This window comes from Leuciscus leuciscus (genome assembly GCF_965113295.1).
Source record: "Leuciscus leuciscus genome assembly, chromosome: 21".
Classification (NCBI taxonomy): domain Eukaryota; kingdom Metazoa; phylum Chordata; class Actinopteri; order Cypriniformes; family Leuciscidae; genus Leuciscus; species Leuciscus leuciscus.
In genome coordinates this window covers 20,628,640-20,641,099 of record NC_138745.1, presented here as the reverse complement: position 1 = coordinate 20,641,099, position 12,460 = coordinate 20,628,640, and the positions used below count along the sequence as shown (strand labels likewise).

At 35.6% G+C, this 12,460-nt stretch overlaps 2 protein-coding genes across 3 annotated transcripts; one reads left to right on the top strand and one right to left on the bottom strand.

Moving 5' to 3' along the window:
- Positions 1 to 809: 809 nt before the first annotated feature.
- On the top strand, positions 810 to 3,378 carry snf8 (SNF8 subunit of ESCRT-II). The gene is made up of 4 exons (XM_082151077.1): positions 810 to 1,218; positions 1,299 to 1,440; positions 1,519 to 1,593; positions 3,040 to 3,378. Exons 2-4 carry the CDS (start codon positions 1,336 to 1,338, stop codon positions 3,175 to 3,177), a joined length of 318 nt encoding a protein of 105 aa, XP_082007203.1. The 5' UTR covers positions 810 to 1,218; positions 1,299 to 1,335; the 3' UTR covers positions 3,178 to 3,378.
- Positions 3,379 to 3,441: 63 nt separating this feature from the next.
- Positions 3,442 to 11,904, bottom strand: calcoco2 (calcium binding and coiled-coil domain 2). Of its 2 annotated transcripts, none has more exons than XM_082151062.1 (14): positions 11,748 to 11,904; positions 10,956 to 11,161; positions 10,710 to 10,812; positions 7,512 to 7,672; positions 7,271 to 7,396; positions 6,518 to 6,598; positions 6,281 to 6,396; positions 6,039 to 6,108; positions 5,623 to 5,778; positions 5,343 to 5,528; positions 5,141 to 5,227; positions 4,044 to 4,185; positions 3,903 to 3,928; positions 3,442 to 3,809 (listed from the first exon to the last, which is right to left on the bottom strand). In XM_082151062.1, exons 2-14 carry the CDS (start codon positions 11,130 to 11,132, stop codon positions 3,648 to 3,650), a joined length of 1,593 nt encoding a protein of 530 aa, XP_082007188.1. In that variant the 5' UTR covers positions 11,133 to 11,161; positions 11,748 to 11,904; the 3' UTR covers positions 3,442 to 3,647. The 2 variants fall into 2 exon arrangements, with proteins under 2 accessions (XP_082007188.1, XP_082007189.1); XM_082151063.1 differs by having other exon boundaries at positions 11,754 to 11,879.
- Positions 11,905 to 12,460: the final 556 nt, after the last annotated feature.

The following is a 12,460-nucleotide window of genomic DNA, read 5'->3' as shown; positions in this document are numbered from 1 at the left end:
ATTCTGTCTCGATTTGTTACTATGTAGCTCGTGAGCTGTTCAGCTGAATAGGAAGTCAATTACTATAGTTGTTAGAACAGGAAAATAATACCGTGCGATGAGCACGACATGGATGAATGAAAGCAAGCTTTACAGATGTGAAACAACGATATCAGAATCTATGTGTTGTCCCTGTAGATGTCAAAACAATTGGAAACCTTTAAGACCCATTTGGAGGAGTTTGCCAGCAAGCATAAACAAGAAATCCGTAAAAACTCTCAATTCAGGGTTCAGTTCCAAGAGATGTGTGCCACCATAGGGGTTGATCCACTTGCATGTATGTATTTATCGTAAATGTTTCCCTTTATATGTAATCTTATTATTTACTGTAATATTAAAGTGTAGTCTATACAGTGTGCTCATATGAAATTTGAATCATTTACTTTATAAATTCTAAGTATAATTATATAAATTATTGTAAATTAATTGACTTTTTTATGATTTATACTCATTCATATATTAATGATAATTTATAATTATACTATATATAAATGATATACAGTATAGTTGTAATATAAATAATATGTTATTGTAAGTATAATGATAAATAATTAGAATTTCAGTGAAAGAAGTTATATGACCTCATGAACTTTATTCTTTTTTTTTGTGCTGCCGGAAAAGGATTTTGGTCTGAGATGCTTGGAGTTGGAGATTTCTACTATGAGCTTGGTGTACAGATCATTGAAGTTTGTTTAGCTTTAAAACACAGAAATGGTGGTAAGTTTTGTCATTTCATTGTGTTAAAGTGGTAATGCAGTTATTGTATTGCATATTATCAATTAAACAGGCTTATTTTGATGGTAGTATGTTGTGCCTTAGAGATATTGCATATGTGTGGCAAAACAAATGCTCTATTATGATTATTCAACTGTCTGGACTACTTGATTCTGATTGGTCAATCGTGGCATTTAGAAGTCAGTTATTTCTAAATGATGTTGACATGTTCCTAGACACTCTCTAAAACAGCATACAAGACCTGATCACCTTGTCACCTGGTTTGTTTTGCAGTAATGACCATCTAACTGCCCAGTACAACTCTCTAAAACTTTTCACTTTCAATCAAAATAATTGTAAGTATTAATCAATAAATTACTTTATTGGTGCATCTCTGATCACATTGGAGGAACTTCACCACCGTGTCTTGAAAGGAAGAGGGAAGTTTGCTCAAGATGTGAGCCAGTGAGTGTTTTTGATTGAACTGTTCTCTATCTATTCTGAACACATGAACTCTCTCACCACCCATTAATCTCGTCACTCAGGGATGACTTGGTGCGGGCCATCAAGAAGCTCAAGGCCATGGGAAATGGCTTCGGGATGATTCCCGTTGGAGGTTCTTATCTAGTCCAGTCGGTCCCAGCAGAGCTCAACATGGATCACACTGTTGTCCTTCAGCTAGCAGAGGTAATCAATACTAGACACAAAGTCTGAGGCCTTTACACTTCTGTGATGTCAGATCTGATCATTGGCCTTGTTTTACAGAAAAAGGGCTATGTGACAGTGAGCGAGATCAGAGACAGCCTCAAGTGGGAGAGAGAGCGGGCCTGTCACGTTCTTGTAAGTATGCAGGAAAAACAAAACACCAATCTGAATGCTTTTATATCACAAATTAAAGAGGACCTATTTTGCCCTTTTGCAAAATCTTGATTTTGGGGTCTACTTGAATAGGTTTTCATGCTTGAATGTTAAAAAAAACCCCACTAGTTTTACATTGTTGGAGAAGCTCTCTTCCCAGTCTGTCTGTTTAGTTTTGTCTTATAAAGCCTCTCTCTCAAACAGAGCTTACTGATATAGAGAATAACTCCCTTTGGAGTGGACTTTGGTTGCGTTCAGACTGCAGGTAAATGTGGCCCAAATAAATGTTTTGCTTCCATGTGACTCAGATCTGTTTTTCTAATGATAGTGTGAACAGCACAAGCCACATGGAATCTAATCTTTTCAAGATGATTTGCAATGCGACCTCAGTCTGAACAGTCATATCAGAATTCATGCGACTTTTACCGTCACTCTAGATCAACATTTGTTACAATCCTGTCTATGCTCATGGGAGTCACATCAAAGATTTTACATACTTAATGTTATCAAGACAATGATGTCAGAACTCATAAGTATTACAGTCAAGTCACATTTATTTATATAGCGCTTTGTAAAATACAGATAGTTTCAAAGCAGCTTTACAGAGATAACCGGAAAATGCAACAAAGTTTGTTTCCAGAAAAGAAAAGAAAGTGACAGCTCAAATACCAGCAAAACATGAGGGTTGTATCATAAATGTTTAAAAACTGCTCTCTTTTTTCATATCCTCATCTTTGTTTTATATATATATATAGCCTGCACATAAATTCGCTGGCTTCCACGGCAGATCAAACTATAAATAAACACGTAATCATTAAGGCTGAATACGAAATCGCCCCCAAACCCTCATTCACTATTCCCTACGTTAGTCCACTAATACAGTTCACTGAAGGAGTGAATGAAAACGAGTGAGCGAATTCGGACAGCCGTTGAGCATACATCAGCTGTACACTCATTATTGCAGTGCATTGTGATAGAATGAGTGCACTTGATGATATCCATGATGGTTTTGGACACCACTACAAATGGCTGTCTCCTCAAAGAACGCCCTATTTGAGGCTATAGAGGGCGATTTCGGATTCAGCCTTTGTGTTGACTTCCATATGACAGCGTGCTTCGCTACATCTTTTTATCATTCTTTTGCGCATACAGGTCAGTCCAGGACCATGATCGGTTCGCACTGGTCCGATATCCGATACTGGTCACATTTAAAACAACAATGTGACCAGCTAAACAAAACAAAAATCGGATCTGAGCAATAAATCGGAATTGAGCACTAAGGCTCGCAGTGTGAACGTAACCTTTGTGCTTTGCAACTTTACTGAACTTTTTCTTGCTCAAACAGCAACATTACTCACTGAAGAAATTTGAAAATGTAAAAAAAAACGCATAATAGGTCCTCTTTAATATCTTTTGCACTGTTTTCAGGATCACCTGCTGAAAGAAGGCTTAGCGTGGCTGGACTCCCAAGCTGCAGTGGAGCCACAGTACTGGCTGCCAGCTCTGTTCGCGGAACTGTTTTTGCAAGACGTTACGCCTGAGGAGGCCAACCAAATGACACCTTGAGAATAAGACACTATTTTGTAAATATATTGTCATGCAAGGAGGAGGAGATCAGGGTGAAGGTCAAAGAATGTCACAATGTTGTGTGACCCAAGCTTGTTTGAGAGGAAAAACTGATAATAAAATCATCCACTTTTCACAACCCAACAACTCTTAATATATTTTATATGTTTATTATTTTAAAACCTGATTCACCACTGGAAAGTTTGGGGGAAAAAAACGTTTTGGTAAATAAAAGAAAATGGTACTAGTTTTATTTTATGTCTGTTGTGTATCTTCTATCTATTCTATTTATTAATAGATAATAATAATTATAAAAAAACATGTAATTTCCCTATTTTAGAACTATTTTCATTCTAATAGCTAATAACGAAAGTGATGCATATCTAGAAAATCCTGGACCATTCAGTACTTTAAAAAGCGACACCATACTTCCCTAAATACATTATATCAGATCTAGAAATCCGAACTGACTAATCCTCATGACTGTAGACATGATCTTCAAATTCCTGCTGTTGCCAGTCGTCAAAGATCTGAGTGCAGAACGGACACACTTTGTGAGACAGCTCGTGTTGTTCCAATTCCTCCTCGCTGATGCCAGGAAAACACTCTTGACAGTGCTGGCACACCCTAATCTGCACATCAGGAAATGCAAACAATTCAATAATTTTGAACTCTGTGGAAATTCATTCTGGAAATATATGTATTCATAAGAAATAAGTAATTACCTGTATCTCTGTTTCTGCAGGATTTGCTATAATGTACAAATATAATAGGTTATCAGGTTAACACACACATTTTTTAGACAATTTAGAGATTTTAGTCTAACTGAATGTTTCAACTTTTAAGATAACTGTTATTTTACCGACCTGTCAAATCATCGATGCTCTCATAGTAATGAGAGGTGGGTGGGCTTTGAGGGTTGGGTAGTTGATCAGACATTGCGGCAACAGACGCAACCTGGTAGTCAAACAACAACCTACGAAGTTGATTTACTTCTGCCTGCAGTTCCTAGAGATAAAAAAAAAAAGACATCAAATAAGAATTATTTAATAATTATTAAATAATAATTGACTGGCATGTAGTTCAGTGCTCTGAACTCCATAATGTCTTTTGTATTAAGTTCCTAAAATGTACTACTGTTCAAAAGTTTGGGGTCAGTACAACTTTTATTTGGCAAGGACACATGACATTTCAAATAAATGCTGTTCTTTTGAACTTTCTATTCCACAAAGAATCCTGGGGGAAATTTGACTAATTTCCACAAAAATATTAAAGGTATGTTATGTAACTTCTATTTGTTCAAAATGAACACAATTTAAGTAATGAGTGAATACAACATCAGTCCTACTTCCAAAACATGTTTTTGTCTTACCCTGATTCACTATGGTAAGCCTGTTATAGCCCTGTCAGGATGTTTTTTGCGGGAAATTGCGTATATAAATCACTTGAGCGTGTCTTGTGACATGACGCGAAGGCCAAGTATGGTAACTCGGAATTTGTCCTCTGCATTTAACCCATCCAAGTTAGTGCACACACATTAGGAGCAATGTGTAGTGAACACACACACACTCTACAAACCACTAGAGGTCCAAAAGTTACATAATGTACCTTTAAGCAGCACAACTGATTTCAGCACTGATATAAGTTTCTTGAGCACCAAATAAGCACATATTACAATGATTTCTGAAGGATCATGTGACACCAAAGACAATGATCTTTCAGCTTTGAAAATTCAGCTTTGCCATCACAGGAATAACATTTAAAAAAAAAAAAAAAATTTAATATCATTATTTTAAATTCCATTATATTATTTTATGATATTACAGTTTTTTATCAAATAAATGCAGCCTTGGTGAGCATAAGAGACTTTCAAAAACATGAAAAAATATTACCGACCCCAAACTTTTGAACGGTAATGTACCTAACAGTGATGTTTAATCTGTGTCATAACAAAACAGATCACCTCATTCCTTTTATCAAACGTCTCTCTGTCTAATCTTGATGTCTCTGCCATTTCGTAAATTTTTTCTTGTGCCTGCTGAAGTTGTGCCTGTAATTACAGAATTGTCTTCAATCAGGATTGAAATACTTATTGATACTCACAAAAAAACTCAAGTTTAAAGTGAAATGCATAAGTAAAAATAAAACATGACACAGTGTAATACCTGGATTTGATTGGTTTTCTCGCCCTCAGCCTGTTTCAAGGTCATCTCCTCCAGCTTCTTTTTCACTTCCTTCAATTCCTGCTCGGCTCCTTCTGCACGCTTGTTGACTTCTTTGCAGTTCTGCACCTCACTGCGAAGCAGGCCTCTGGCCTCTGTCAGCTGAGTAAGCAGAGCCTGAATCTGGACCTGAGTGTCCGGTCACAAAGAGATTACATCATGATGATACAGTTATTCCTGACTAATGATTTGCAGTCATGATGCTTCAAACTTGGAGCCTCACTTTGTTTTCTTCTTTCTCTTGGGCTCCTTGCTCTAACATGGATGTTTGTAATGCTTTGTTTTCAGCTCTCCGGTCCTCCAGAGTCTTACTCATCTTGAGGGTCTGTATTTCAATGAGCAATTTCTCATTGTCTTTCCTGCTGCTTTGCACATCCACCTAAAATAAAATAAATGCCATATCGAAGTCAACTGGTAAACTCGAAGACCTGCTCAAAAATATTTATTTACTCTGAGTTATGCCACAACTTGTTTCTGCCTTTTTTTGTATTAATATGATTTGGTTTACTTTCCATTTCTCTCTCTATTTTGTATCTTGTATTTTTGTGTCTTGTCATGGATTATGACTACAGAAATAAATAATTGTATTCTTAATTATCATTAACGGTAAGAACACATAATGAGAAAGCATTTGCAAACCTGTAACAACTTGGCCTGGTCCTGTACTTTGTTGTAATTTTGGTCTGTTTCTTTCAGCAAGGTACTCAGCCTGGAGAAAAATGACAGATGAAAATAAAACGTCTTTAGCGTCCTTGTTAGCGCTTTTGCCTCCCCTACTGGAGACCCCGGTTCGAGTCCCGCTAGCGGATCGAGTAGGACCGGATACATTTGCATATAAAAACATATGTTGGTACAGAGATTTCCATAATAAGGAAACTCACCTGAGGTTTTCGGTATCCTGGAGTTCAACCTGTTGCTGTAACTCAGCCTTTTCACTCTTAAGCATGTGGATCTTTTGAACAGCTCTCTTATACTTTTCACTAAGAGCGTTCAGTGACTGTGAATAATTTTGTTTGATAAAAGTTATACATATCTCGTACAATTCTCAATCAGACAGATTCAAATTACAGATGTAAAATTACAGACATGTTTCAACTGGGTGTAAGCTTGATCTTTACCTCTTCAGTGGCGTTAAAACTCTCTACATCTGGCAGTGGTGTTTCCGGCTTATCCTTTGACTTCACATCATCTAGAGAGCTCTGCAGTTTGGTATAAAGGCACATTTATGATCACTTTATTCACCACTGCAGATATACAGTGGTGTTTCATCAGTACAAGAACAATGCAGTAGAACCAGTGTTGATATTTGTTAACAAAATATAACACAAAAACTATTAAAATAGTTTTCGGTAACTGAATTTAAATTAAATAAAATATGAATATTAGATGAAAAACTTTCATGAAAAAGAGAAATGTTGCCTTGACAACTAACTGAAATAAATGTAAGTCTAAAACTAAAAAGAACTAAGAATTAAATAAAATTATAATAAAACTACACAGAAATATATATTTAAAAAACTAATAAAAATGACATAATGACACATAATAAACTTACTAAAACAAAAAAAATAAAGTACAAACTGAAAATACAAATTATAGGATAGTAAAGGTATACTATCCTAAGCTATAGGATAGTATATAAATAATAGTAAAAAAAAAAAAACAACAACAAAAAACATTGATTAGGAGGACAACAAGTAGTACAACATTCCCCACTACACAAAGACAAGTGTCTAAAATGGCGAGGCATTATGACAGTCAGTTGACCTTCATTACAAAAACATCCAGTACAATTGGGAGTAGCACAAAGACTGTAAATAACAAGTTCATACATTTTACAAGTGTTGTAAAAGGAAGAGAATCTGACTAACCCTGAGACGGCAGAGCTCATGCAGTCTTTCGTCCAACTCAGTTTTCAGGATCTTATTTGTTTCTTTTAAGTGCTCGATCTCTTTGACAAAGTCCTCTTTCTCTTTCTCCATCTTTTCTGCCTGCTCCTACTCACAAGGACATTCAATAACAGATTTTGTAGCCAGTGTATTAAACTTTTAGTGGCTAGAAAAAAGGAAAAGCTACTAGAAACTTCAACTCCACATGGTGTCCAAGTTGTACCTGTGTTGTTATAACTAACAGGTCCTTCTCCAAGCTGCAGTCAAGGCTTGTTTCTGCTGGGCTTTGAAAGCAGAACGGGGTGCTGGCTCCTTTGACATAACCGATGCTGTCCACATAGCAGAACTGGTAAAACTCTCCATCATCCTTGGGCAGGTAGCTCTCTGAGAACAAACAAATCTTTATCATATAGAGTTTCAACGTCATCAGAATTTAGTATGTGGTACACACACACACACACACATATAGTGTTGGGTAAGTTACTCTAAAAAAGTAATTAACTACTAGCTACTAAATACATTTTCAACAGTGTAATTAGATTACTGTACAAATAACTCTCTTGAAAAATATTGCATTACTTATTAATAATTACTTTCTAAATCCCATATCAACCTCGACCAGGTGAACAATACAAGGATAGACATGATACTGCTCTTCATAATTCTATCAAATAAATAATATAAAATTGCATAAATTATTCTTGAACTGACTAAAGTGTTTAATAGGAGAAGGTTACTTTAAAAACTTACATTTTATCATTAGAAGTTAAATTTGAATGTTAAATCCACTATTGTTATATATATATAATATATATATATATATATATATATATATATATATATATATATATATATATAAACATTTGTTTTTGGTTTATATATATATATATACAGGGTTTTTCCTGCATAGAGAATTATGAGGCGGCCGCCTTCGTCAAATTTCGTGCCGCCTCCGGCTCTCGACAAAACTCGGACAGACAGTCATGGTCAGATACACTTTTTCCACCGTGACGGTTCTGTTGCGGTTACTGCTTGTGTCCATTCTCAAACCGTATAGTGCTGCGCGGTCCGCGGGTCAAGTAGCCTAATAAAAAAACATTCCATTCCAATTATTTGAGGGTGGATGACAGATATAATGTGTTGAGTTTAATAAAGACACGGAACTCTCATCACGCTGAAACGCAATGAACGTGCGTCACTCTACTTTCGTTTTCAACAACGTAATTCTCTTCAGGGAAAACAAATCAAGGAAAACATATCAGGACTCGACAATAACGCTTGTCCGGAACCATAGAATGTGTCCGGGACACGTGTGTTTTTTCTTTATTTGAAGGGAAAAGCGAGAGAGAATTGTAGCCCATCTGGACAAATGCCCTGATTAAAACAAATTTTAATATAAAAATAAAAAAATAACTAAGGAATCACCGAAAACGTGAGGATGATTCTGTTTTATTTCATTTAATGTAAGTAGGCTACTGACGGTAACAAAGTTGCGCTGTTGAGGCTCGCGCTGTTATTTATAACAGAGTTAAGAAACAATATCCTAGGCTACACACGACCTGAGTGATGTTTTCCAGAATGCCATCAAGACTGAAACCGAGACTGATTTCATAACAGTTCAATAAACAAATAGTTAAAATTAAGTCACTTACATTTTAGACGCAATGACTGTTATTGTTCTGTTTCAGCAGCGAAAATAGTTCCAAACAAAGATCACCGCAGAACCGTCGCGAATCTCACAGCAACACTCAGCCGTGTTTCATTACTGAATGATTCAGCGTTTTGAACGAATGGGTTGAGTCAAAGATTCAATTACCTATTCATAAACTGCCTCGTTCTGAATAAATCAGACTTTTGAACGAATCGTTTGAATTAATGACTGAATGGCTCGCTCATTAAGACGGTCGCCTGCCGCCTCCTACTGGCGGTTTAGTTTCAAAGTATCATTCTTTTCAACATTCCTTTTTTGTATATTCAAAAATATTTAAAATCTCATTTAATACAGTTATAATTTTTAAATGTAAAGTATTTAATTTGATTGGTAACAGCCTAGTGTCTTATTATTTTAATTGAATATATATTGATCAAATTTAAGAATTTGAAATGAGAAATGGAGCAAACATTTATGGAAAAAATGCCCTTTATAAAAGGTACAAAAAATTATTCTGAGTGTCAATGTTTCATTACATCACGGTTTGAAAACAATTTAAGTTAAAGGGAGTAAAGCCTCTGTTTAGGCTATTAAGGAAATGTAATTTTGCCAAAAGGAGAACTTTTATTTTAAATAAATATTCATTTTTAATTAGCCAAATTCAGTGTGATATGTTACCATCAAGGACTAATTCATGCATTTGCATTCATGCTTAACACTGAGAATATGAATAATTGTAATATGATGATCAGATGCAGATATCTAAATCAAAGATTATGGGCGGTTTGCAGGTGGATTATTTATTTTTAACAGTGGATTGGGGTGACTCAAAGTGCACCAGATTAATGAATTTATCTTTAAAATGTACAAAATTTTCTTCAGGGGGGGCATGCCCCCGGACCCCCCTAGAGGTACCAAGCTCCACCCACAAAAATAATGTGGGAAAACACATTAGGCTATATTATGATTTACGAAAAATACAATTTTTATTACCTTATTATTACATTATTAGGATTTTACCACCTCCGCCTCATTTTGAGCCAGGAAAAACCCTGTATATATACATTTGTTTTTGGTGTATATATATATATATATATATATATATATATATATATGTATTAGTATTATATTTTTAATTTATTTAGACAAATAGTATATAATTTTATATTAATTTATTGTTTATGAGTGCATCCCTATAGTAAGGGATGGTCCCTTACTATAATCCCTATAGTCCAAAGTTTAATCTACCGTACCACTCGAGAGCAAGATAAATTAAATATGTTTTTGATATGAAAAAAACTACCCTGCCATGCTCAAGTAACCCTCACTCATTGCTCCACACTTAATTAACTGCCAAGAAAGTGGTGCATGGCAGCAAACCAAATTCTTGAGACACTTGACACATCACAAGGTTCCTTGATTTAGGACCCCTGAGTAGCAGGATGAATAGATGTGGACCACTCAAGTTAGTGGTTCTGCTTTTACTAAAATAGCAGCACAACGTCACATCCATGGCATTGATGCACAGTCATTACACCAGGGACCAGTTGCATGAACATAGCCATTATGTTAAAACAGTTTCTTAAGATCTAGTATGTTGGAGAAAGTATCTCAAAAAAAGTCATGGGGCAGTCAGTTTAGACCAACCTACGTTTTTACGCTTTAAAAAAAGTTATGGATGGAACAAACTGGAAAGTTATGATAAACAAAATAGTAATATACAATTTGCAGTGTTGAGGTCCCTTTGGAGCTAACAGGATGAATTCCTACCTTTGAAAAACACTTGATGCACAATCGGTTCAGGTCCGATATGGTCCAGGCTAGGTTCCACCCATACATAGCTATAATACTGCTGTGTCGAATTCCAGCCAACCTGAACAATTTCACAGATTTCAATTCAACATCTTTGAATGCATTATAAAATGCAAAAAGTGTGATAATAATAATAATAAAAATAGGCAACCAGGAAACAGCCGTCAGTAAACCGTACATGAGTTCATGTTATTAATTACTCACCTTGTAGATACCGATCCAGTCCCTCGGGTTTGGCTGCAGATCTCCGGTGACGGTGTATCGGCACAAAACCGCGGTGTTTGGCGAATATGATGGAGGAACATCGTTGAAAACTACCTGCGAGTATGACGAGGTCTCCATTACTAAGGGAACCGTCTCTTCCTCCGTTCCGTCGTTCATCTCTGGATTTATGGGGGACACGCGGTCACCTTTCAATTCGTCAAAAGATTAGTTTAGTCAAAATTCAAGTCAATTCAATTCAATTCAATTCACATTTTTTTGTATAGTGCTTTTCACAAGTAACTTATCAAAGCAGCTTTACAGAAAATGCATCAACAAAAACAAAAATGAGTCCACATTGCAATTTATTTTAGAGTGATCTATCAGAGGTAACTGTCTAAGTTATGTATTTCAGAAATGTACATACAAATCACACAGTTAGCTAAAAATGTATTCAATTAAACAATGTAATAATTTAAAGCCAGTGTGGTTATATTTTGCCTTTGAGTGACGTCCTTTCACTTTCATTTATAAATGTCACGGGCGTAGCTGACAAAACAAAAGTGATACAACATCGACTGAAAACACAACTTTGCTCGGTAAATAAGTAAAAATATAAAGACAAAAAGCGTTTATGTAAACACGATAGCAGCTACAGCTTGTTATCTTGAAATAAAAACTTTTTATACTTCAAATATCAGCATCAGTCACTTGGTAAACCCAAGCTTGGACGTGTTCACCCATGTAATTTGGTAATATTTTCACAATAAACAACTACCATAAACAAAATGTTACCTGAACCTCGTTGTGCCGCAGTACAGAACGTGTTGAACAGGCAGTGCGATACAAGGCTGTTGCTATAAATGGGAGCAGAGAGTAAACACAATCTGGGAGGTGTAGTTCTACGGACAGGTCGGGCACTAGTGTAATGGGGATTCCTGTGTGTGTCATCCAGTGTATGAATTATGAGGGGGACTTACCAGCCTAATATAGGCTTTAAAGTATGAATTATTTTATTAGATATAAACATTTCAACGGTTTATCAATAAAAATCAGTATTCACAAAGTGACTTCCTGCAGAGAAGACTGATGGGCAGCTCGAGGGCTTTTATAAACAAAAATAGATTTATACATAAAAATTGGTAACACTTTATTTTACAGTGCCATTCTTACATATTATTCTTAAATTATGCATAATTACATGCAACTAACCCTTAGACCAAACCCTATAGTAAGTAGCCAGTTTCAGAGACAGGGTTTAAGATTGAGCCAGGATTAGGTCTTAGTTCAATTAGGACATTTAAGTTGGAAAAAAAACTAAGAAAAGTTTTGTGCCCTAGAAAAAAAACATTACTGGTGTGAATCTTGAGACAAAACAATGACACTGACATATTTTAAAATATGTCAGTGCAAGTTGCTTTCAGTTAAAACAGCTCAAACATGCATTTTAGTCTGTAAGATATTAACAGTTAAAGAATGATGTTAGGTTGCCACAAGACTATTTGCGT

Coding starts and splice junctions, on each gene's coding strand:
- snf8 (XM_082151077.1), top strand. CDS start 1,336: ATGGGAAATGGCTTCGGGATGATTCCCGTTGGAGGTTCTTATCTAGTC. Junction 1,441..1,518: donor TTGTCCTTCAGCTAGCAGAG/GTAATCAATACT, acceptor CTTGTTTTACAG/AAAAAGGGCTATGTGACAGT. Junction 1,594..3,039: donor AGCGGGCCTGTCACGTTCTT/GTAAGTATGCAG, acceptor CACTGTTTTCAG/GATCACCTGCTGAAAGAAGG.
- calcoco2 (XM_082151062.1), bottom strand. CDS start 11,132: ATGAACGACGGAACGGAGGAAGAGACGGTTCCCTTAGTAATGGAGACC. Junction 6,599..7,270: donor ATGAGCTCTGCCGTCTCAGG/GTTAGTCAGATT, acceptor ACCAAACTGCAG/AGCTCTCTAGATGATGTGAA. Junction 3,929..4,043: donor GAGCATCGATGATTTGACAG/GTCGGTAAAATA, acceptor TGTACATTATAG/CAAATCCTGCAGAAACAGAG.